The 23,809-nt window shown below is 39.8% G+C and overlaps 1 protein-coding gene across 1 annotated transcript in view; it reads right to left on the bottom strand.

The window, feature by feature from the left end:
• PTPRM (protein tyrosine phosphatase receptor type M) overlaps positions 1-23,809 on the bottom strand; it is a 525,104-nt gene that overhangs the window by 94,719 nt on the left and 406,576 nt on the right. Inside the window, exons 17-20 of the mRNA XM_077352746.1 lie at positions 17,897-18,048; positions 15,963-16,037; positions 15,420-15,446; positions 8,262-8,449 (exon numbers count right to left, since the gene is read on the bottom strand). Coding sequence (XP_077208861.1) covers positions 8,262-8,449; positions 15,420-15,446; positions 15,963-16,037; positions 17,897-18,048 — 442 coding nt within the window. The remainder of the gene's footprint in view (positions 1-8,261; positions 8,450-15,419; positions 15,447-15,962; positions 16,038-17,896; positions 18,049-23,809) is intronic.

Raw genomic sequence — 23,809 nt, 5'->3', positions numbered from 1 at the left:
AGATATAAGAACAGAGTAACAGAGATAAAAAGTCTGATTGGATCAAAAATCTTTCTATTTGTAAAGAGCCTTATTGTAGACATCCTGGGGCCTAAACAAGGAAAAGAGCTGAGTAAGAGAGGTCAAGGTAAGATCCTTTCATCAAATAAAAATTGGTGTCAGAACTTTTGCCTCCCCTCAAAAACCACCATGAGCATAGGCTGTACAAGACTTCTTTTGTGCTACACAGTAGAGGACAGTGAGAAAATGCTAACAGGTGAGCCATCAATAAATGAAGGAATTCTGTTGGCTGAGAATAAGAAGAGTATCATAGACTCATAGAGTTGGAAGGGGCCATACAGGCCATCTAGTCCAACCCCCTGCTCAATGCAGGATCAGCCCTAAGCATCCTAAAGCACCCAAGAAAAGTGTGTATCTGACCTTTGCTTGAAGACTGCCAGTGAGGCGGAGCTCACCACCTCCTTAGGCAGCCTATTCCACTGCTGAACTACTCTGACTGTGAAAAACGTTTTCCTGATATCTAGCCTATATCGTTGTAATTGTAGTTTAAACACATTACTGCGTGTCCTTTCCTCTGCAGCCAATGGGAACAGCATCCTGCCCTCCTCCAAATGACAACCTTTCAAATACTTAAAGAGGGCTATCGTGTCCCCTCTCAACCTCCTTTTCTCCAGGCTGAACATTCCCAAATCCCTCAACCTATCTTCATAGGGCTTGGTCCCTTGGCCCCAGATCATCCTCATCGCTCTCCTCTGTACCCTTTCAATTTTATCTACGTCCTTCTTGAAGTGAGGCCTCCAGAACTGCACACAGTACTCCAGGTGTGGTCTGACCAGTGCCGTATACAATGGGACTATGGCATTTTGTAATTTTGATGTGAAGCCCCTGTTGATACAGCCCAAAATGGCATTTGCCTTTTTTACTGCTGCATCACACTGCCTGCTCCTGTTTAGTTTACAATCCACAAGTACCCCAAGGTCTCATTCACACACAGTGTTACCTAGGAGCGTATCCCCCATCCAGTTGGTATGCTTTTCATTTTTCTGATCCAGATGCAGAACTTTACACATCTTTATTAAATTGCATCTTGTTCTCATTTGCCCATTTTTCCATTGTATTCAGATCTCGTTGAACTCTGTCTCTATCTTCTGGAGTATTTGCCAGTCCTCCCAATTTGGTGTCATCTGCAAACTTGATGACCACCCCCTCATCTAGATCATTAATAAATGTTAAAAAGTATCGGACCGAGCCCTGAGCCCTGAGGTACCCCGCTACTCACCTCCCTCCAGTCTGATGAAACACCATTGACAACAACTCTTTGAGTGCGGTTCTCTAACCATTTCCCTATCCACCTAACTATCTGAAAATCCAGATTGCAGTCCTTCAATTTATCCATCAGAACATCATGGGGAACCTTATCAAAAGCTTTACTAAAATCCAAGTAAACGACATCAACCGAATTTCCACGATCCAGCAAACCTGTTACTTGGTCAAAAAAGGAAACCAGGTTGGTCTGACAAGACCTGTTGGAGACAAATCCATGCTGACTTCCTTGGATCACCAAATTGTCCTCCAGATGTTTGCAGTATAGTTTGCTTCCCTCTGCATTTCCTTTAAAGTTTAAATGGCTTTCCCACCTCCATTGGAAACAATGGAGGATGGGGGCACCTTCTTGGGGGCCATAGAATTGAACCCTCAGTCCAATCTTTTTCAAACTGGGGTGTGTGTTTTTATAGGAGAGCCATCAGCAGCTATGCTGCAAATTTGGTGTTTCTACCTGAAACATAAATAAATTAAAACAAATAAACAAACAACAAAAAAAAGAAAACAGTCCCTCCCAAAACCAAGATACCTCTAGATGATTTTCCATTATAGCCTATAGGAAGTACTGATTATAATAGCACCCATAGGCTATAATGGAGAAAAAATTATTCTCAGATATTTACCAAATCCAAATACCATACAGGTACTGGGTTTAGGGAGTATCATGAAATAATTATATTTTAGGTTAAAAAAAACCAACATTAAAAAACCCTGTTTTTTTTGCACACTCATAACTCTAACCACTATACCATTCGGTTTTAGACTTTGATTTTCAAAAAATGTGGGTCCTCAGTGTAATTTCTATTTAGTAATTATTTTAATTTCCTGGAAAACAAGTTAATATTTTTAAATAGAAAATGTAAAAGAGCATTAAGTTACTGGAGTTAGAAAAAATCTTCTAAAAATATAAGGTTATATTTATTACTGTTGGAAATATGTATCACTATGATTTAGTGTCTTTTAAGATAAATGTATCATGAAGAAACATTAAAAATATAGTATAAAAACTATTAAATTAAACTTATTTTTCTATTAAACCTTCTTACTATAAGATAATGTGTGCTGTCTAGCCAAGGGTAATGTTCTAGTTATAAAAAAAGGCAATAGACTAATTATGCACAGACAACACATATAATCCAAACAAAATATAAAAGTTACATTTATAATTAATAATAAATATTGTAATTATAAGATCATTTGCATAATTTATAAGTAAATAAATGGATGTTTAATGGCCTTAAGGCGAATAATAAAATATAAAAGAAGTTATGATTCTTTTGAAAACTAGCAAAAATTAATGAACGTTGTCTGTATGAATAGAAGACACTGCTGCATTCCTGTGTACATTAATGGCAGCATTTTTACAGCTCAGGTAAAAATTCCTGAAAAGTCAGCAATTTTTAAAGTAAATCTATTACACTTGAATAAAGGATTATTATGTAGGACCAAAATTAACACATCAGACCAACATTTGTTTTGAAACATTCACATGCTTTTATCATGTTAATTGTTATACTGAATTTCTTCCTTAAAGATATAATTGAAGGGGGATTCTTTAAACATTTAAACACTGTGGTTGAAAAATTGTTCTAAAAACACATGCAGAAAACATATTGTGGAGTCCTGATAGCTTCTGTACAACAAACACAAAATAAGCCTATTATTATTATTATATTACTGATGCATTAGAGATCTATTGCCTGTGACTTGACATTGACTATTATTTATTTATTAATTGGGCTTGTATACCGCCGCTTCCAGCAAGCTGGCTCACAGCGGTTCACAAAGAGAAAAACAATGTACAACAAGCCACATTTAAAACATAACCTAAAACAATCCCCAATAATCTTAAAAACATCCTTAACATCATAAAAAAGTGGTATACTCTATACTAATAAAACCTCTGCTCATATATTGAACCATTGGGCCAGTGCTGATGGTAATATTGACTGGCAACACTGAAACTGTGCTGAGGGAAAGAAACGGGAGTGGGGGGACCAGAACATACACCCCAGGATTACTACTCAGCCCTAACTGAATGAGCTCCGTGGAAGAGCTCCGTTTTGCAGGTCCTGCAGAACTCAAGGAGTCCCAACAGGGCCCACAGGTCACTGAGGAGTTCCTTCCACCAGGTAGGGGCCAGGACCGAAAAGGCCCTGGACCTGGTTGAAGCCAGATGTGCCTCCCAAGGGCCCGGGACTTCCAGCAAATTCATACCCGCAGAGCGCAGTGCCCTGCGGGGGACATAAGGAGGTAGGCGGTCCCATTGGTAAGCAGGGCCCAAGCTGCGTAAAGCCTTAAAGGTCAAAACCAATACGTTGACTCTGATCCAGTAACAAACTGGCAGCCAATGAAGATGTCCTTTATTAAGGCTGAATGTGGGCCCTCCAGGGGTGACCTGGTCAGGACCTGAGCAGCTGCATTCTGCACTAGTTGTAATTTCCTGGTCAGAGACTAACAACATTATACTTTCTGGTGTTTGTTGAATGGTCTCCCGAAAATACATACAGGAGAACCTGAATATCAGCAGCTGATAGTAGTTCACCTTCTTTGGGTAATGTGACGACTTCACAATCAAAGGGAGGGTGGAGAAAAGGGACAGGAGCAAGAAGGTGATTTACTTATTTATAGCTTTTTTAGATGGGGAAGGATTCAGACACTATTTCAATCATTGCAATCTGAAGCTGTACCTGTGGTAAGAGCCTGCATAATGTGATTTCTCTTTATGTATCCATTGGTCTCCAGAGTCTGTTATTTAAAAGATTTGTATCCCATCATTTGGCCAGACAGTCAATAAATACACAATAAACAATAAAAATCTATACAATAAAATATCAACTGATGGCAATTAAAGTTCCATCCATCATCCAAAGCATAATGTTAAAAGTTACCTGTGGAGCTATGGCAGTCTGAAACAAAAAACCTTGGTGAATAACAAATTGTTCAACTTGGTAAATAAAGGGGCCAAATTAGCCACCAGATCGATGTTGGCAGGCAGGTGTTATATAATTTAAATATCTGTAGCTGAGAATTGTACCACCTCAGTTTAGAATGCAGGGGACACATTATAGGTCCTCCGTATAAGATATGGAAACAATCCTTTAAGTACCCTAGTTCCTGATTGTATGTGCCTTTAAAGTTAATGGTCAGCACAGAGAATGTTGTCCTGAAGCACAAGTAGCCAGTGTAGTTCTTTAGAACTGCTAAGTTATGTTATTGGTAAGGTAACTAACATTAGCCATCTTCCGATGGGATTTTGTACTGACTAAGGCTTCTAAACACTTTTCACAGACTGCACAACAGCTACACTGCAATACTTTAAGCTGGATGTGATCTGAGAATGGATTAGATCCTGACTATCCAAAAAAGTTGCCAAAAAATGTTAAAGACACTTTATGTCACAGAGGACATCCATACTTCCAGCTGAGGAGATGATCTAAATATACTATAAGATGTACAAACCTGTTTTCTCAGGGAGAACACAATCCCATAAACCACTGACTGGCTCCTTAATACTGTCCTTAATACTGTCAATCAACAAAAGACTGTCTGGACTGGGCTCTGCTTCAGCATTTCAGAATACCTCTAAATGTTTTCATATATATGTAACTGGTACCCTACAAATACCTGGGCAATTTCTACACATCAGTAAAAATAGCTTTATGCCAGCTGAATGGCAAAGTGCTAAATTTTATCGCGCTTCCCAGCCCCTCCTCATCTTTTCTGCTGTCTCACCTTTGTCTACCACCTTTTTGCATGCTGCTAGAAATGACGAAAGAGAGCAGTGTGTCTTGCTTCCGCCTGTCAATCAATCCAGGCAACCAATTCTCTTTCCACATATTTTAAAGATCCCGCTATGTCTGCTAATTTTTTAAAATTCATACTTATCTGTTGAAATGCCTATGCATAGAATCATATATGCATAGTGCTTTTTGAATGCCACCCCTTATGGTATTATGAGTTCTTTGATACTTTAAAAAATTAATCTCATTCCTGATTTTTTTTTGGGGGGAGAGAAAATTTTAGAGGCACGCAACTTTGAAAAAAAATTCTTTTATTTCTGGCATTGCCTACATGCTTGTCTGCCTATTTGTTGCTCCAGGAAGTTAGCCATTAAAAAAAAAGAAATTCTTGTTCCTGGGAACTAGGGAGAGGGAGGCGGGTGAGAGGGCAGGATGAGGCAGGAGACTTTAGCATGTTTGAGTCTCCATACCATCCCTCTGCTAGCTGCTTGCTCTCTAGTAGCTAGCACTAAAAAGTTGGTGAATCCATTTTTTGTGGATTCTCGCCTTTAAAATGGAGGATGTATTGAGCTGGTTACTGCCCAGACAGGATGTTAGCGACATCATATGGAGAGGCCAGAATGTAGCAACTTCTTTTGGCAAGCATTACACATTTAACGGGTATGAAAACACTCCCAGGTTTCTCTAAGCAAACATAGGTAAAGGTAAAGGTATCCCCTGTGCAAGCACCGGGTCATGTCTGACCCTTGGGGTGACGCCCTCTAGCATTTTCATGGCAGACTCAATATGGGGTGGTTTGCCAGTGCCTTCCCCAGTCATTACCGTTTACCCCCCAGCAAGCTGGGTACTCATTTTACCGACCTCGGAAGGATGGAAGGCTGAGTCGACCTTGAGCCGGCTGCTGGGATCGAACTCCCAGCCTCATGGGCAGTGTTTTCAAACTGCATGACTGCTGCCTTACCACTCTGCGCCACAAGAGGCTCTCTAAGCAAACATATAAAGACATAAATATCTTGTCTATATCCAGTGGCACACAAAAAGAAATTCAACACATGCTATCAAAATTATTTTTCCTTTTAGGCTTTGGTTAAGGAAATACCTATCCAGGTCCCTTCCTGGAGCTGTGGATTTCTCCTGTTCATACTGGGAGGCTTGGCCCAGCCCACACCCAGATGACAAGTACAGGGGTCACCTATCCAGCTCCCCAATGAAACCTCTAGGACAGTGCTGCCATCTCTACAAACCCCACCAAGTCCCTAGTTTTCCCAAAGCCTCAGCACAGCCAGAAGTGACAAGCCCAGCCAACACATGCAGGTGAAGGGGCCCAGGGAGCTGAAATAGAGCCGGTGGTGTGTGTCCAATGCATTCCACTGAAAGAAGAAGACACGGAATCCTAGAGAGGCTCAACTTATGCAGGCAAGGGGCCAAAGCTTCCCTCAGCCCCAGCAAGCACCTTGCATGTACCTCCACACCAGTAACATCAAGGTGGGCCACACAAGGCCTTGTCCATACAGCAGCAGTCAGCCAGCCCCTGAGACATGGTGTCTGATATACCACCAGGCACGGTTGATGCTCATCCTTTGAAACCTCAGGGGTGGGAACTTGGAGGAGTACAAAGGAGCAGCTGGGTATAAGAGAAAGAAGTGGAAGGGGCTGGAAGCAAAGGAGGCAGGAGTGTAGGAGACCTACAGGAGAAAGAGAGGAGTGAAGCAAGAGTGAGAGAGAGTGTGAAGATGCAGGAGAAAGAACATGGAGGAGGAGGAAGAGGCTAATGGAGAATAGAAGAAGAAGAAAGCACCATCACAGGATGACAGTGGAAGGGACAAGGTGAAAAGGGCATGAAAGGGGAGAGCAGCCCAGCAGGAGAGAGCAAGAAAGAGAGCTGGAGACCCAGGGACACCAGGGACAGAACAGCCACTGGAGGGTGCCATACCCTTGGCTGGTACTCCACAGTACCCTAACAGGGATCAAACTGAAGTGGCCTTAGATTTGGACCTATTAAATTGAAGCCTTAAGCCTACCAATTAACTTATGTCACTTTTTTGGTACAGAATTGCTAGAAGTACTTTTTCAGGCTCCAAATCATTATAGCACTGAACATTCTCCTCCCATAGCACTAGCGAATGCAGATAGTCATTAAGAATCCTAAAGGCAATGAAAGAGTACAGGAGATTAGGGAATATTGTTTATTTAGGAATAGCTCTCTTGTTCATTGTTGAAAGAACAAGTGAACAGATGGCCATAGACCTGAATGATCTCAATATTGCACAGAACTTGTTGTAGTGCTATGTAATGCACATCCACATCCACATATCATATAAATAAATGGTGGTGGTGGAAAGTGTCATCAAGATGCAGCTGACTTATAGTGACCAAGCAGGCAAGAGGCATTCAGAGGTGGTTTACTATTGGGTGCCTCTACCTAATGACCCTGAACTTTCTTGGTGATCTCCCATCCAAAAACTGACCAGGACCAACCCTGCTTAGCTTCCAAGAACTGATGAGCTTCAGCTAATCTGGGCCATCCAGGTCAGGGCATTATAGAGAAATAACTGTTCAGTAAATCATCAATATAGATCGAAATGGGGGACACCCCCCCCCCGACAATTGACAAGTTTGTTATTCATTTTAAACGTTATCCTTATTAATGTAGTTTTAAAAAACAGCATAAGAGTAATTGCTGGATCAGATCTAATCCAGTGTCCTGTATCACGGGGGCCATCCTGAGATAGCTGCTACAAGCAGGTTACAAAGGCAAAAGCTTCCCCCAACATTAGTAGTCAGAGCTACTCCCTTTAATATGGATATTGTCATTGTAATTAATAGCCATTGATGGTCACATGAGTTGTGTGAGCTGAGAGATAAGTTTGGCGAGTATATTATTGCAGCCAACTAAGTTTTCTTTTCTGTGTTAATGGCCCCCAAGAACTTTACAGGGAGATTCATAGTTCTGGGCTATGGAGAATTTTCCTGCACTGTAAACCTCTTGAAAGAAATCTTTATAAAGAAAAGAGCTAGGTTTTCTTATTCAAAATAGCTGAGTAGTATTGCTTTATGGTTAACAAGGCATCTGTATTTTCTCACAGATTAACTGAAGGCAATTTAAAGCCTAGGCATTGCCGGGGGTGCAAAGAAAGGAGGAAATTGGGAACACCTAAGCCATATGAATAAGACTTGGGGCTGAACTTTACTCACCTCATATTCCTCCTTAAATCCATAGCCTTCTGCACATTTCATTTGTGTAATATGCTGCAGCAAATCAGCAACGCGGATAGCAGGATGGAGCTGTCCAGTTTGGTATGGCACATCTGCAGGCTCTCGCTTCTTATACGTATGTGACTGGACCAAGCTGCTTGTATCACTGCCCATCGTATGGGTTTCATCTAGGGAAAGAACACTGGATAATGTACAGGGCGATTCCTGATTCTTTCACAGAAGTGTATACTTATACGAGGATGAACGTTGATTCTATTGTCTCTGTGTGAGTTAAGCCTTAACAAAAGCAAACTCTACTGAGTAATGTATTCAGATCAATTAGGAAGAGGAAATGTCTATCGGTTTACAATGAAAAAGCATTGCTTAGGCCACCCTATATCCTTTTATTACGGGTTGGTTTAAACCTACTGTTCGGTTCAACAATTTAAATTTTTAGATATTTAGTTCTAAGCCGTACAGAAGTTTCAGACTGAAACTTCATCAAGTCCCAGTAAAATAGAAAAGGACTTGAGTGCTTCCTAGATTAGTAAACTTATTATCTCTTTCACGGTGATTCATGGCACATGGTAGGGAAAGCAAAATGTTTAAAAAATGCATAAAATGATATGAATTATTAAGCCAGGAGAAAATGGAAAATGTAGGTTGGATGCAACAGTAGTAACAGAAATACACAAAGATACATACAAGGGATAATTTGATTGAAGTCAAACCTTTGGTTGAATTTAGCATGCTCCAGCATCAAATATACAATATAACATGGGCCATTGTAAAAGGCATGAAATGTTATATGTCAACTGACATGCAAGCTAACACACAACATCATCCCATTGGGTTGGTTCGCACTGGTATGAAGCAAACAATTTCCCACCCCCTCCACACCTCTTCAATGGGGCAAATGGGCAACTTACCATTTATTGGCACTTTTAAGAAGATACATATCAGGAAAAAAAAGAGGAGGAGGAGAAGAAAAAGGAAACAGGCCATAAGCAACAGTACTACAGTAATAATTACAGGTATTTAATGTTTATAATTTGAATGTCTAGAGATTGGTTATCTATGAGAGCAACCAAATATGTTAAAACAAAAAAGGGCAGGGTTGCATAACCAATATAAGTCTTTTTTCCTTTTCTCAAATTGGATGTAACTTTTACCTTAATAGCATGACAAGAAAAATAAAAAGTCTAAAACTTAATATTGAATATCCTTATTTTTCTTCTTCACTAAAATGAAAAATCAAAGTATTTTTATATTTGGTAGAAAGCTGTTTAATTTAAACTGCAATGTTGAAGTCTACCGTCTTTCAAAACCAGACGGTGGCTCACAAACCCTTAAAAAGCATACCTCATCTAACACTATCCTACTGAAGAAAATGGGACTAAAAAGATCAAAGTTTGGATCCAGCTGAATAATTCATAGAAGCAGCTGGCACAGAAGATCTTTCCCTGTCTTCCCTTTCCATAAGCAGTGTGATATTTGTCTCAAAATTCCTTTCTGAACACTTGGAGAACTTCACAAACAAAAAGTACCACAGGTTGGGGCAATGACAGGAACAAGTAATACTGCAACCATGTGCAGTTTTACTGATTCCCCATCATTACTGCAGCACTCTATCCAAAGGTGCACTTTGTGAAGCTCTCCCAGTTTTCAAAGAAGGGTTTTGGGACAAACAACAGCCTCCCTGGGGAAGAGTGTACCCAGACAACTGTGAACTCTTCTTCTCGATCCAACCCAAGGACTGCAGCATAATGGTGAACTTAAAGCACCATTTCTACAGCAGAATCTTGTTTTGTGAAAAGCTATATTTTACTTCAGTAGCTCCTTACAGACCAATAAGATTCTGAGGGTATAAGCTTTCAAGAGTTCCCTTAATCACTTTTGACATCTTAAACTTCCATTGGTCTCTAAAGTACTACTGAACTCCAATCGAGCTCTTCTATTGTAGACCAAAGTGGCTATTTCTAAAATCATAATTTGTGAAAATAATCCATGTAATATTTACATTTTAAAATATTCTTATACTGTTCAATGTGACAAAGTGGAGACACAGGCATGTTAAATATTCTACTGAAAACTGCCTTCTGTGATTTATTACAGAATTATACTGATTTTTCTTTTTATTGTAAACATCCCAATACTAGAGTTTTAAAAAATTCTAAAGCTTTTATTGCCATAGTTACATTGCTACATCCTATTATTGTTTTCTTGTTTGAGATGTGGTTTTGAGGTTATAGGTTTAGTTGTATCCTGCACAGTAACTGACTGGTGAAACAACTATTCTGATTGAACAATAAGAGCATGGCTAAACTTTAGATTTGCCACATGAAAAGCAGCTAGGCTGACTGATGGACCTCTATTTCTAGCTAATTTCCTCAGTTAATCTCCACCAGAAATTGAGGAGCAAAATACTCAGAGATAAAGCCTTCTGGTCAGAAGCATATTTTTCAGGATGGCAATTATCTCTAGACTTCTTCAGTGATCAGAATGTAGCCTTCAGAATTCACATCAATCACAGTCTGACCACTTTGACCACTGCAAGAGTACCTGTTGCCAGGCTTTAATCTCAGCATATAAGCAGTACACTGTGCAACATCCTTAGCCTTATAATGTGATCCCTATAGCCATGGCAATTCGGAAGAACACTAGGAGTTCTGTAAACTGGAGTTCTGCAAACTGGAGTCCTTCCTCAGAGAGGGCTTCCTGATGAATGTTTGAAGCTTCATGTGGAAAAAAGTTATGGGGGGGGGGTTGCAGATGAAAGTGATAGGCAAAAGAAGGGTAAAGTATCCTTCCAACCCAGTATTTCTCAATTGAAAACTGCTGCTTACTCCCTTTAAAAGAAATGCCAAGAGGGATTCCAGGCCTGTGTCTGCTTTGGGTTTTGTTGTCTGTGTCAGGAAACGTTTGTGCAGCCATGGTGCACTCCTGTCTTTCATTTGCTGTTTCATGGAAAATAAGAGGAAAGCTCCTAAGTGCACTTGTCTGAGCACTTATCAGAGCCTATGTAATATTCAGGTGACAATAAAAACATTAAATGCATTAATATTTTGATTTGTTAAATGGTATAAGAAAGGGATGGTTTAAAGATGTTGCTCTTTATATTTTGCTTAGAATGAGATCACATATAGATCCTACATTCACATTCTATAAAATGTGCTTGGTGAATATACCTCAGATTGTCTCTCATTCACACATCAGAAATATTGCAGCAATCCTCAAACTTCTCTGCCAGCTTCAGCCTGTTAACATATGATGGGCTTGTGCAGGAATAGTGCTGGAAGCATAGTTGAATCACAGCCCCAAAACCATGTAAATAAAATAAATAAATAAAATACCACTAAAGTCATTGACATGAAATTATTTAAGCCCAGTGGAGCTGCCCTCATGTTATAGACCGTTTATGCACTGGGAACTTCATTGCCCCAGCTTTTGTGCAGGAGTAGAAATTGGGGGCGGATAAGGCCCACTGGGCCAAATGCTCCCCCATGTGGGTGCAGGAAGAGGTGGGGCAACCTGCCATGACTAAAATTCCAGCCTGCAGCCTGACATGAAACCTCCAGTGTATGAATGGTCATAGTGTGGCACTTTAGTATGCTCCAGTAGCATCCACCTCTGTTAGTCAAAATCCTAATCCTAAAGTAACACATAATAACACTTCAAAGACCGCAATCATTTTGCCCCCAGATCTGAGGCTGCCTTACTATTCTGATACAATACAGTTGCAAATGGGTGTTATTAGCTAATCCTTAGCAGAACTGCAATGCAAAGCACCTTGAGATGCATGGCATGAAAGGCGATATACAAGTGTCGTTACAGTATGTTGTTGAAATGACACCTGAGTACTACAAGGTGGCTAAGACACAAAAGGCAAAATAAATAAGTAAATAAATAAACAAAGAGTTGGAAGTTATGATATTTTAAAATAAATTTATGCACAGTTAGGTCATGAATGTTTTATTATATTATTATAATCAAGTAAAGGTCAGGATCTAATCCATTGCTGCACAATCAACTTTAATACATTATTTAGTGGATCATTTATTTCTGAATCAGGCAGCTCCAGCATATACTAAAATTCATTTTTACTTTGCTCTCTCTCTGTTTTTAGAACCAAGATTATTATATTTCATAAGGGAATAATTTGCTGTCCTGTATTGCAGACACTAGTTATAAAATATACCCAAGTTACTAGTTTTCTTCAAAACACTTTCCTGAGAGGCAATCCAAAAATGGGCTGCCAAAATATGCAAAAGTATAATGAATGTGGACTCCTTTTTCTCTCATTTCAAAATATTTTAACAGGTCATCAGGGTGTGTAAGTAGCTTCTCTAAGCTCTTAAATTTTGAGTGCCACATCATTTCACAGGTAATTGCTTTTGCAAAGTGAGGATTCCATAATAAAGTATTCACATATGGTGTGGAAGAGGCAAAAATTTCATTAGTTCTAGTTATTCCTTTCAGTTCTATAGTATTTAAATGCTGATGTGATTACTATTATCTTACATTTTATTTTATATTTCCTGAATTCAATTACAATATCCTTTTTGTTAAAAGGAACTTTTCTTCAACTGGAGCATGCCAATCAATAGGAACACAGAGGGCAATTCCACTCAGACCTTTCTAACATGAAAAGTCAGTTTGCATGTTCACAATGTTATGGAATTGAAAGACTGAGTTCTGTATCAACATATTCATTTATTCCAGCTTTAGCCACTTTTGGACCGAAGTAGCATGTAAGAGTGTAAGGACTGCTGCTCCAAATTATGCCTAAAAATTGCCAGAATATTTTTTAAATTGTAAAATGTCGTCTATAATGTTTACTTCTAAAAGTCCAAACCTCAGTGCTATTCCCTTTCTGATCTGAAAATTAAATAAAAACAAGGATTCCCCCCCCCCAAAAAAATACAAATTTCAGAATCTGCTAGACCTCCTTAGTAAAATGTTGGTATGTGATATTCTGCAGACAAATGGATTCAAATTCATGGCTGCGTATGGCAGCTTTTAGCTAGAAATATGCAAAGCTTTTCTACATGTACAAACAGGACTTTCTTCATTAATAGCTAGTCTGAGGTAGCCTGTCTTAACATCCTACTGCCACACTACTAAGCCCCAGGTAAGGTGCTTTGTGCAGGGTTTCTCTGTGGCCTAGTATATGCTGAAATGGCTGTGTCAATCGTTTTTGACAGATAGTTGCCGATTTGGAGACTTTGGAGAGGGTGTGGCTATGGATAATAGCCTGTGAGATGCAAAAAGGCTATTTCTGTTTTTAGTTATTAAACTTATTATCTTAAGACATTCATAATGCAATCCTGAATGGAGTTATATCCTTTTAAGGTCATTGCAGTCAATGGACGCATGAGACTGTAGCTCTGTTTAGGATTTTAATGCCAGGTATATCTCAGAAGGGAGGCATGTATTTAATTATTATAAAATGGTGAACACATGGATCTTAAGATAACGGCCAGCAGAAAGTTATAAAGTCTAAAGAAGCCCTATGCCTTTCTTCTAAGTACCGTATTTATTTAAACTTGTGCCATTTATCTATTGTTAAAAAGAAGAGGAAGCTAGAAAGAATTCACAAAATCCCAAGTCCAGTTCAGTGATGCTCTTTCGGTTTCAATCAAAATTTCATTCAATATACATTTAAATAAAACAGATTATTCAGTTTACACTCTTTTTTCCTTAGCAGAGACAAATAATTTGAACAATATCAACATACAAGCAATTACTGAAATATATATCCATCAATAAAGCACATGGGGATCCTTCTATCGGCATTACCATTTTCCTTTTGATAACAAAGCTTTCCACTTTTACAGATTGCGAAAGCAAACCCATGTGCAATAATTTCAAGCTATTAAAAATAATCTCATTCACATGCAAGTTATTAACATTGTGATGGTCACTGCAGTATCATATCCTCTGATTTACTAGAAATTATTTTCTTTGGATGTCAGATGCTAATTATTGTATCATAATGACTTTGCTTTATCTCTTTTGCATGAACTACCTTCTGGAAATCCATGGCCACAAGCCAGAGAAGGACATAATTTGTTGTATATTTCTACCAGATTTTCTAACTGTATGGGTCTTCATGCCAGGAGAGTTTCAAAAGCCGTTTATGATACTGTATAGCAGGCTCCTGTACAAAGGAGGAAGGAAAACCAGAAAGGTCCTGCTGGGAATGTAAGACCTTGCATTCCTCTAAAGGAAATTTCTGAATTGTGTGTCGTCTACAATTCATTTTGACAGTGAATTCAGCAACATCAACCCAAAATTCATATTGGACACCATACACTAATCCATAAGGACAGAGAGAGAGGGGTGGAGGGGTGGGGAAGGAAGTTAGGAAGGAAGGAAGTGTAAAACCACTGAAACGACGATGTGAAAGCAGCAACTTAAATACTGGAATGGAATTTTTAACACAATACATTATTAGATTTTAATCTCTCTCTCTTTTTGGGTTAAAAAGACAGTTTGGGTTAGTTTACAGTTAGTGTAGTGGTAGTAACTGAAAGCATAGCCCAGCTGTGTTATGTTTTCTAAATATAATAATATCTCATGCAGCATCTAGGCCTTGCAAACCCATTTTCCTTAGCTCTTTTTATACTGAGCAAGTAAAGTGTTTTTAATTTCCTGACAGATACAAATGCTTTTCCTTCTGTAACAAAAGTGTTTCTTTTGAGTTTATGGGATGTGGCATGTAATAAATATTATTACAGAATGCCACCTTGTCACTTTACCTTGTCAGGTTACCATCCCATTGCAAATCTGTGATAACAAGCAGAAACCATCTCCACTACAAGCTGCAGGTAAATTACTAAAACTTTATTTTAGTATTCCCTAAATGAAATTTAGCAATTTATTTCATAGATGATGCTAAAATAATACTGGTATTCTTTGATGATTTACCATTAACAACTTTTCCTAAAAACAAAATAAAACGGTGACTTTTCTTTTCCAGAACTTGTCCTATAATAAATATCTTGTAAGATGACTGAAAGTGGAACTAAAATATGCTTGTTTGAATATCCTCTGGCAGCATATAACATTTGCTTGGAAACTATGTTTTTGTAACACGTATTTCAACTTAAAAAAATTGTTTTTGCAACATGTGTTGATAAAGGGAAATGTTCTCACCTAAAATTGCAGTTGGCACAAATGGATCTGTCATACATCATAAGCAGGTCAATGCAGAAAAGGTAAAAAGAGAAAGAAAGGTAAATGACTGATTAATGTTTCCAAATTTTCTGCCAGAAAGCCATAAATAAGCAAGTGGTTATAACATGCAAAAGATGCATAGCATTTGTGATAGATTAAAAGTATATATATATATATATATATAGAGAGAGAGAGAGAGAGAGACAGATCCCATAACAATATATTATTGATAAAAGAAGCTTTGGTCATCCTTATACAGGTGGATCTTTGACATGTACACAAATAACATGTGAGCTAGAGCCCTGAAGAAGAGAGTGCTGGCTGGGTGTACAAGAGGTATGCACAAGCACACTAATGCTTAGTGATTGTATATCAAGGGCTGAACTTAAGGGAAGCAAAAGGACTCTAAGATGCTCTCTAATCATGGATCCTCCCCTTGTGCAGTTCTGTATCCACAAGAAGAAAGATCCGTTAAGTTCTAGAGGTAATTATGAAAAATAAAACAAAGCCAAAATTCTTTACCTGGGTAGTAAGAATTCGGCACTGTAGTACTCAATGTGTTTGTTTTCATTGTAAATGAAGATGGTGAGGATACAGCTGTAAAGAGAAGAAAACATTAGTTGAGGAAGGAGAGCGTGAAAAATGAACCCTGGAGTTTGGGAATTACTTTGGACAAGCAGTGAAAATCCAGTGAGCACCCAGGATAAGCCTCTATGGAGGGAGAAATGCACAATAGTCTGGGCAGCTTTGTCCCACCCTTGTACCTGCCCTCATTTCCTGCTCCGAGTAATTAATTTTTTTAAACGGCATGGTCCACGTTGCAGTGTGATCTACATTGTCATAGGTAAAATAAAATCTTCTTTAAAGTGTCCACAGTCATTTTGGGATCAAACAGGAAAAACACAGAGCTTTTTTTTTTCTGGAGGTGAAAAATGAGCTGAGAAAGCGGGGGGGGGGGGGGGAAGGGGGGTTGAGCACTATGTTTATAAGCCAATCATTAATACAAAATGTCTTTGGGGGCTCCAGGGACCACGTCCAGCCTTCTCACAACTTGGCAGGTAAAAACAGCCCCGTTTCTGTTTTCTGGAGGTGGGAAATGAGCTGGGAAAGAAGGGGGGTGGGTGATCAGGCAACCTTCTCCTGATCATACATGGGTCTGAGCACTATGTTTTTAAGCCAACCATTACACAAAATGTCTTTTTCGGCTTCAGGGACCATGTTCAGTGTCTCAGAAATCCACCCAGATAGAAATAAAGTCCCAAAGAACAGGTATCCCAAAAAGGGAATGGGATGCTGTATTGTTTCTCCATAGCAACACAGCAGTGTTGATTTTTATTAAAAATGCATCTGTGTTGTGGCATTACTGTATAGCAACATGAAAGTATCTTTAAAAAATTTGGGACTGGGGGGGGGGGGAGAAAGTTTCAGTCCACAAGAGAACTGCTGTGCTGTGACTGGTAGCTTGCTGTGACTGACAAGCCAAGGAGTGGAAGAAGAAGTTTGGCTTGTTTTCCCTTGCAACCTCATCAGGAGGCAACAAGGTGCAACCGAGCAGAGGGAACACACGAGAGGAGTCTCCCCATGAGGAGGGATGCAAATGTGAGATTTACCATCTCATGTTTGCAAGAATGTGTTTTACCCTTCTGTGTGGAAATGGTCATACTTCTTTGTACCCCAGTGTAATGTTCTAACAATGGTACAACACACATTTTTTGCATGCAAGGGGACAATTCCTGCCATCTCCAGTTTGAGGGAAATGGGTTAATTGTAAGAACTGGAATAAGTCTACTTCATATGTTCACTGTTGAAAGTGAAGAGGACATCATTTTACGGATAATAACGTTAACATTAAAAATCTCATCCTGAATTACTCTGACTTTTGTCATAAACAGTGATTAGGAATCCAACAAAATGACTGATTTCATTAATCCTATTATTATTATTATTATTATTATTATTATTATTATTATTATTAAATTTATATCCCACCTCCCCCCCATGAATTGTTAAATATGGGAACTGTAACATTCATTGGTGTTTATGACAGACTAAATGGCTGTAACGCAAACTTTTATATATTTTTACAAATTCGCTAAAAAGAGCGTAGGGGACAGGCAGGTTCTGTGAAAGCAATAAAAATTTCAGAATTGTAAAAGTAAAGGAGGAAATGCAATATAATCCAAGACCTGCTGCACCTGCGCTTTTTGTACAAAGGAAAACAGATATGCAAAATCATCTTTATTATTTTTAAAGAAACCTATTCTTTCTGACAAGAATACATGCTGTGACTTGCTGCACAGTATGAGATTCCGGAAACTTTGAATCTTCCATGAATCAATAACCTGGCTATTAAATTGACTGGGTAATGAGAACTATTTTAAAAACCATTTATATCTCCCCTCCTGGTCTACAGAAATAAAAAATGACTGCTATATCCCTATGCATTTTTAACTTACATCTTCCATTTAGATTGTGTGTGTCCATGAAAGAGAAAGCCTCATCACAGTTGGTGCCTTGTTCAGTGTAGCTTTTATCCATTGAGTTCACCATCACTGTCATTTCCTGTCGTGTGCTACTCAATGTCTCTTTCCGCTTTTTAGCTAATTTCCTGAACATTTGGGGACAAAAGGGATAATGTGGTAAGCAAAAGCATTATCTATCTTTTTATATTGATGTACATCTGTTAATACACCTATGTAAAGAAAAATATTTAAAATAATGGTGGAATCCAAAACCCATATATCTTACAGCACAAAGCAATACAATATGAATATCATCATTAAAACAGTAACAAAGACCAAGCTAATTGTATGCTTGATTTAGAAGAAAAAAATAATATAATACAGATATAGTCCAGTTCAATATAGGTATCCTGAACATATCCATAAGGTCTATTAAAGCCTCCCTCTATATTTGTATGCTCGAAGTATTATATGCAGGTTGTATAATACCATAGGTGAGTTATCCTACCTTTCTGTCTTCCCATAACTTTTCTTATGCTCTAGAAAGCAACTGAATTAAGACAAGACATGCTGGATCAGATCAATCCCATCTAGTCCAGCATTCTGTTCACACAGTGGCCAAACAGTTATGTCTAGGAAGCTCACAAACAGCAAGACCCCAATAGCATCATTCTGTTCCCCCCACCTCACCCCAACAGATTTAAAGAAGCATGCCACTGAAAGAAGCAGATATCTGTCATGATCAGTACCCATGGATAACCCCACTGCTCTATAAATTTCTCCATTCCCCTTTTAAAGCCCCAATTTGACAGCACAATGACATCCAGTAGCAACAAATTCTACAAATTACCTATACGCTATGTGAAGAAACTCCTCTTTTTTCTGTCCTGAATATCCTACTTTTCAGCATCAGTGAATGACCCAGGTTTTAGTCTCATGGTTCTGATCTGGATAGCCCAGACAAGCCAGCTTGATGTAGTGGTGGTAAGTGTTGACTTCTAATCTGGTGAGCCCAGTTTGATTTCCTGCTCCTCCTCTACATGGAGCCAGCTTGGTGACCTTGGGCATGCCACAGCACTGATAAAGCTGTTCTGACCAAGCAGTAATATCAGCGCTCTCTTAGCCTCACCTACCTCACAGGGTGTCTGTTGTGGGGAGAGGAAAGGGAAGGCAACTGTAAGCTACTTTGAGACTCCTTCTGGTAGAAAAAAGCAGAATATAAGACGCAACTCTTGTTATTATTATTCAATCAGATAGAAAGCTATGCAGGGTAGGCCTTGGCTAAGATTTGGAAGGACGACTTCCAAGGAATACCAGGGGTGTGACGGGGGGCAGGCAATAGCAAGCCACCTCCAAATATCTCGTCTGGCAGTCATCCAAGCTTGGAGACCTGGCTATATTACACACATGCTAATCAATCAATCAATCAATCAATCAATCAATCAATCAATCAATCAATCAATCAATCAATCAATCAATGTACAATGGGAGAGAGAAAAGTTTCTCCCTGTCCCCCCCTCCACGACATGAATTTTCTATTCTAATACAAAGTCTTTAGATATTTACATTTATTTAAATTTAAATTTATATACAGCCCTCCCTGGAGGCTCAGGGTGGTTTATATGGAACATATGAACGATACATAAAACAATCAATAGCACATGAATAACCTTACAATAATATTAATAACAGGTAGTTGTAACAACAAACAGTGTAAACAATGCTACAGTAAACGGTACAAACAGGTTGAGAGCATTCTGGTGGAGTTCTGCGAGGGAGGGGAGCAGGGGCCCTTCATTCGCTGTTGGTTGTGCCTAGTCTCAACCAAATGCCTGGCAGAAAAGCTCCCTTTTGCAGGCCCCGTAGAACTGTTTAAGCTCCATCAGGGCCCTGATCTCCTCCGGGAGCTCATTCCACCAGGTGGGGGCCACAACAGAGAATGTTCTGGCCCTGGTCTTTTGGGCCAGGGACCATTAGCCGGTTGGTGGTGGTGGAGCGTAGGGCTCTTTTGGGGGCATAAGCAGGGAGGCGGTCCTTCAGGTACACTGGGCCCTGACTGCGTATGGCCTTGAAGGTAATTATCAGAACCTTTAGTCTGATCCGGAATTCAACTGGCAACCACTGCAGTTGGTGGAGAATGGGCTGGATATTGCTGTGAGGATCCTGGTTGCTGCATTTTGCACCAGCTGTAGTTTCCAGGTCAAGGCTAAGGGCAGGCCTGTGCAGAGCGCGTTACAGAAGTCCAGTCTAGAGGTGACCGTCGCATGGATCACTGTGTTCTGGAGCCAGGTAGGGCACTAGTAGCTTGGCTTGGCGGAGATGGTAAAATGCCAGCCGTGCTACCTTTGTGACCTGGGCTTCCATTGTGAGGGATGCATCCAGAATCACACCCAAGATACTGGTGGAGTGAGCCGTAGTGAGCTCTACACCAACCAGGGTGGGCAGGTGCGCTTCCTCACATGGCCCCTTCTTACCCAGCTACAGGACCACTGTCTTTGAAGGATTGAGCTTCAGACAACTCTGCTTGAGCCATCTCGTCACTGCTTCCAGGCACCTGCCTAATGCTTCTGGGTCAGAGTCAGAGCGGCCATCCATCAGGAGGAAGAGCTGGGTGTCATCTGCATATTCATGACAACCCAGCACAAACCTCTGTACCAGTTGTGCAAGAGGGCGCATAAAGATGTTAAATAGGATAGGAGAGCGTACCGCTCCTTGTGGGACTCCGTAAGTAAGTTGTCGGTGGTCTGATGTTCTCTCTCCTATTGCAACCCTCTGTCATCGATCCCGGAGGAAGGAGATCAGACACTGAAGGGCTGTCCCTCGTATTCTGGCATTGATGAGGCTGCAAACTAGAAGCTGTGTCGAACGCTGCTGAGAGGTCTAGTAATATCAGCAGTGCCGACCCACCTTGGTCCAACTGGCGACGGAGGTCATCCGTCAGGGCAACTAGCACTGTCTCTACCCCATGGCCAGGCTGGAAACCTGACTGGGATGGGTCTAGGACCAAAGCTTCTTCCAGGTATTCTATTAGTTGATTTGTGACTGGAGCTGTGAATGGTGACTGGAGCTGTGAATGGGCAAGACAATACTTTTACATACTTGAAAAGGGCCCTAGGTTTGCAGAAACCTGTGAATACATTGGGAAACATTTTAAAAATCTCCTTCCCCTCCAAAAATAAATAGAAGAAGCACTGTAGGTTTAAGCAATGAATTCCCTCAGAGGCCCTTACTAGACAACCATAGCATTCAGCTTGGTTCTGTCAGTGAAAGGCAGGGAGAGGGGGCAGGGTCCTTTCCAATCCTATTTTGGTCTTTGAAGGAGAACTCATTGGGGCCAAGTTGGGATATCCCAGGATGGCATATTCCTGGAGATTGTTTAAGTCATAAGAATACAGAGCTTGAGGAGGGGAGAGCCCACCCTCCAAAGCAGCCATGTACCCCAGGGGACAGATGTCTGGAGTTCTGTTGTAATTCTGGAGGGTAGCAACAACTGAGTGACTTGCTCCTTTCTACTGTTCAATAGCAGCCACTCTATGAAAGCCAGTGTGGTGTAACAGTTAGATCTTCAGATTATGGTCCGTAAGATCTCGATTAAGATCTCAGGTTCAGATGGAAGCTGACTGGGTGATTCTGGACCAGTTACCTACTTTCAGCTTAATCTACCTCACAGGGTTCTTGTATGGATAAAAAGGATGAGTAGAGGATAATGTAAGCTGCTTTAGTACCTACTGTGGAAAAGTAGGGTATAAATTAAGTAAATAAAGATTAAACAGAGGTGAAGATGGGAGGCAAAAACAGGCAGGCCGTGAATGAAGCAAGGAGAGAATATGGGGATTGCCAAGTGGAGGGAAAGAGGTCAGGAAATTCCTTGAAATATGATGAGGGGGAACTGGGGATGGTGGAGTTTGAGGATGGGAGGGGCCACAGAGAGGTATAATTCCACAGACTCCTCTTCCAAAGCAGCCATTTCCTCCAGGGGTACAAGGGTTGTAAATATCCAGGTGTGGGTTAAATATCACCCACAATAATAGATTTCAAGATGACAGAGATCAGTTTCCCTGGGGAAAATGGCTGCTTTGTTGGATAGACTTATGTCATTATACCGTTTAGAAGTAGCTTTCCTCCCAAGGCTACTCTCAAATCTCCATGGATTTCTTAACCTCAATAATGGCAACCCTAAGAGGAAATGATCACTGTAGTTGGGAAATGTGTTGTGATTCCAGGATATCTCCAGCTCCCACCCAGAGGTTGGAAACCCAAGAAGGAGAAAAAGAAGCAGGAAAAGTGAAGAGACTATGAGGAGCTTTCAAGAAAGTGAAATAGGTAATAGTGGGAGAGTAGGAAGTAATATGCTTACCTTTATTCCTTGTAGGTTTTTATAATTTTATAAACCTCTACACGTGTGTTGGTGATAGGTGAAAACCAGTTTAACATTTGTTCCTTTGTGTCAAGTTAGTATCATATTTCCCGAGGCTTAAATCCTATGCATACTTATTTGGAAACAATTTATACTACAATCAAAAGATTTTCTCTCAAGTTAAGGAAGTTCACAATTCTACGTGCCTATTACTAGTTCATTTATTACAGAAAGATGGTGGATCGAACCCAACATTGCCATTCCACTAATGGTAGAGGCTTTCTGCAACACAAGGAACATTCCATTCATGCAAGAAGCCTTCTGATGATGGAACACTCCACTTCAACCATAGAGCACTCCTTACATGGGAATTGCTGAAACTAAGCCTATATGTTTTCATAACTGCTAATGATACCATTTTTATGTCTCTTGTTACATTTAAAATACAATTTTGTTACTATAGTTTCAAGAGAAGAGCCCAACTGATTTGATAAGACGTTCAAGCATGTTAAAAGATCTGCTATCGTAAATGAAACCAAAAGCAAAGATTATATGAAATACAAAAACTGTGAACACAACAACTGTGACCATTTGGTGCTCAGAGCTATCTGGGGATTAATCCTAATGCAATCTCACTGCTTTGAATCCTTCTGATGATGGCTGTAGGATGTAGCCTAGAAGAGACACATGGCATACTAGTTTAACTAACATGATGGTTAGTTTAACTAACATGATGGTTAGTTTAACATAACATAACATACTAGTTTAACATAACATGATAGTTATGTCTCTGCACTAGAACTTTGTTTTGGTAGATGAGTGGGATATAGGAAGAGACAGGAAAAAAAGAACACACTAGTTAATATTAGATGCCGCCCTAGAACTCTTATGCACTGATAGCACAATTTGTTTGATTGTGATTTGCAGGGGTGAATTTCTTTTCTAGGCCTTCTTTTCACCCTTTTACCACCTGCCCTGTGAAATCCAGTGTACATACTGCAACACACTGTGACTATCTGTTACAGTGAAATTATCTTGCTAATTTAGTATGCCTGACTGCAACAGAGATGCCATCATAAGTAGGCATGCAAAAATTTCTTCATGAATACCACATACCTTATGCCAGGGAACTGACTTTCCTTCATGCAACCATAGCAACTAAGTAATTCCAGATATATGCTTAACAATAAGATAGGAAGGAAGCCATACCCATGCTGGGAGCCTGAGGGTTTCTTTGATTAGAAGGAGACATTGTTTTTGGATGATGTGGATATGCCCCGAAGTAGTAACTTCAGGGCAGACTGTCTTATCTTTTGGTCTAAGCTATACCTGGCAGACTAAGGAATAATGTAACAGTTCCAACCATTGTACCTTTCCTATTCAGAACAGATCCTGGAGCAAAATGAACCTAAGAAATCTTGCCCTATAAACGAAGGTCAGATTTGGCACTGGAATGTAAAGGAATATAGATTTGATGTGCTACATGGTAAAAAAAATGAAGCAGTTTTGTACACCTAACCCATACATTTTTCAGTTAAAACAGTGGTAAA

The sequence above is a fragment of the Paroedura picta genome, chromosome 9 (assembly GCF_049243985.1).
Source record: "Paroedura picta isolate Pp20150507F chromosome 9, Ppicta_v3.0, whole genome shotgun sequence".
Taxonomy (NCBI): Eukaryota; Metazoa; Chordata; class Lepidosauria; order Squamata; family Gekkonidae; genus Paroedura; species Paroedura picta.
This window is presented reverse-complemented; position numbering and strand designations above follow the sequence as displayed.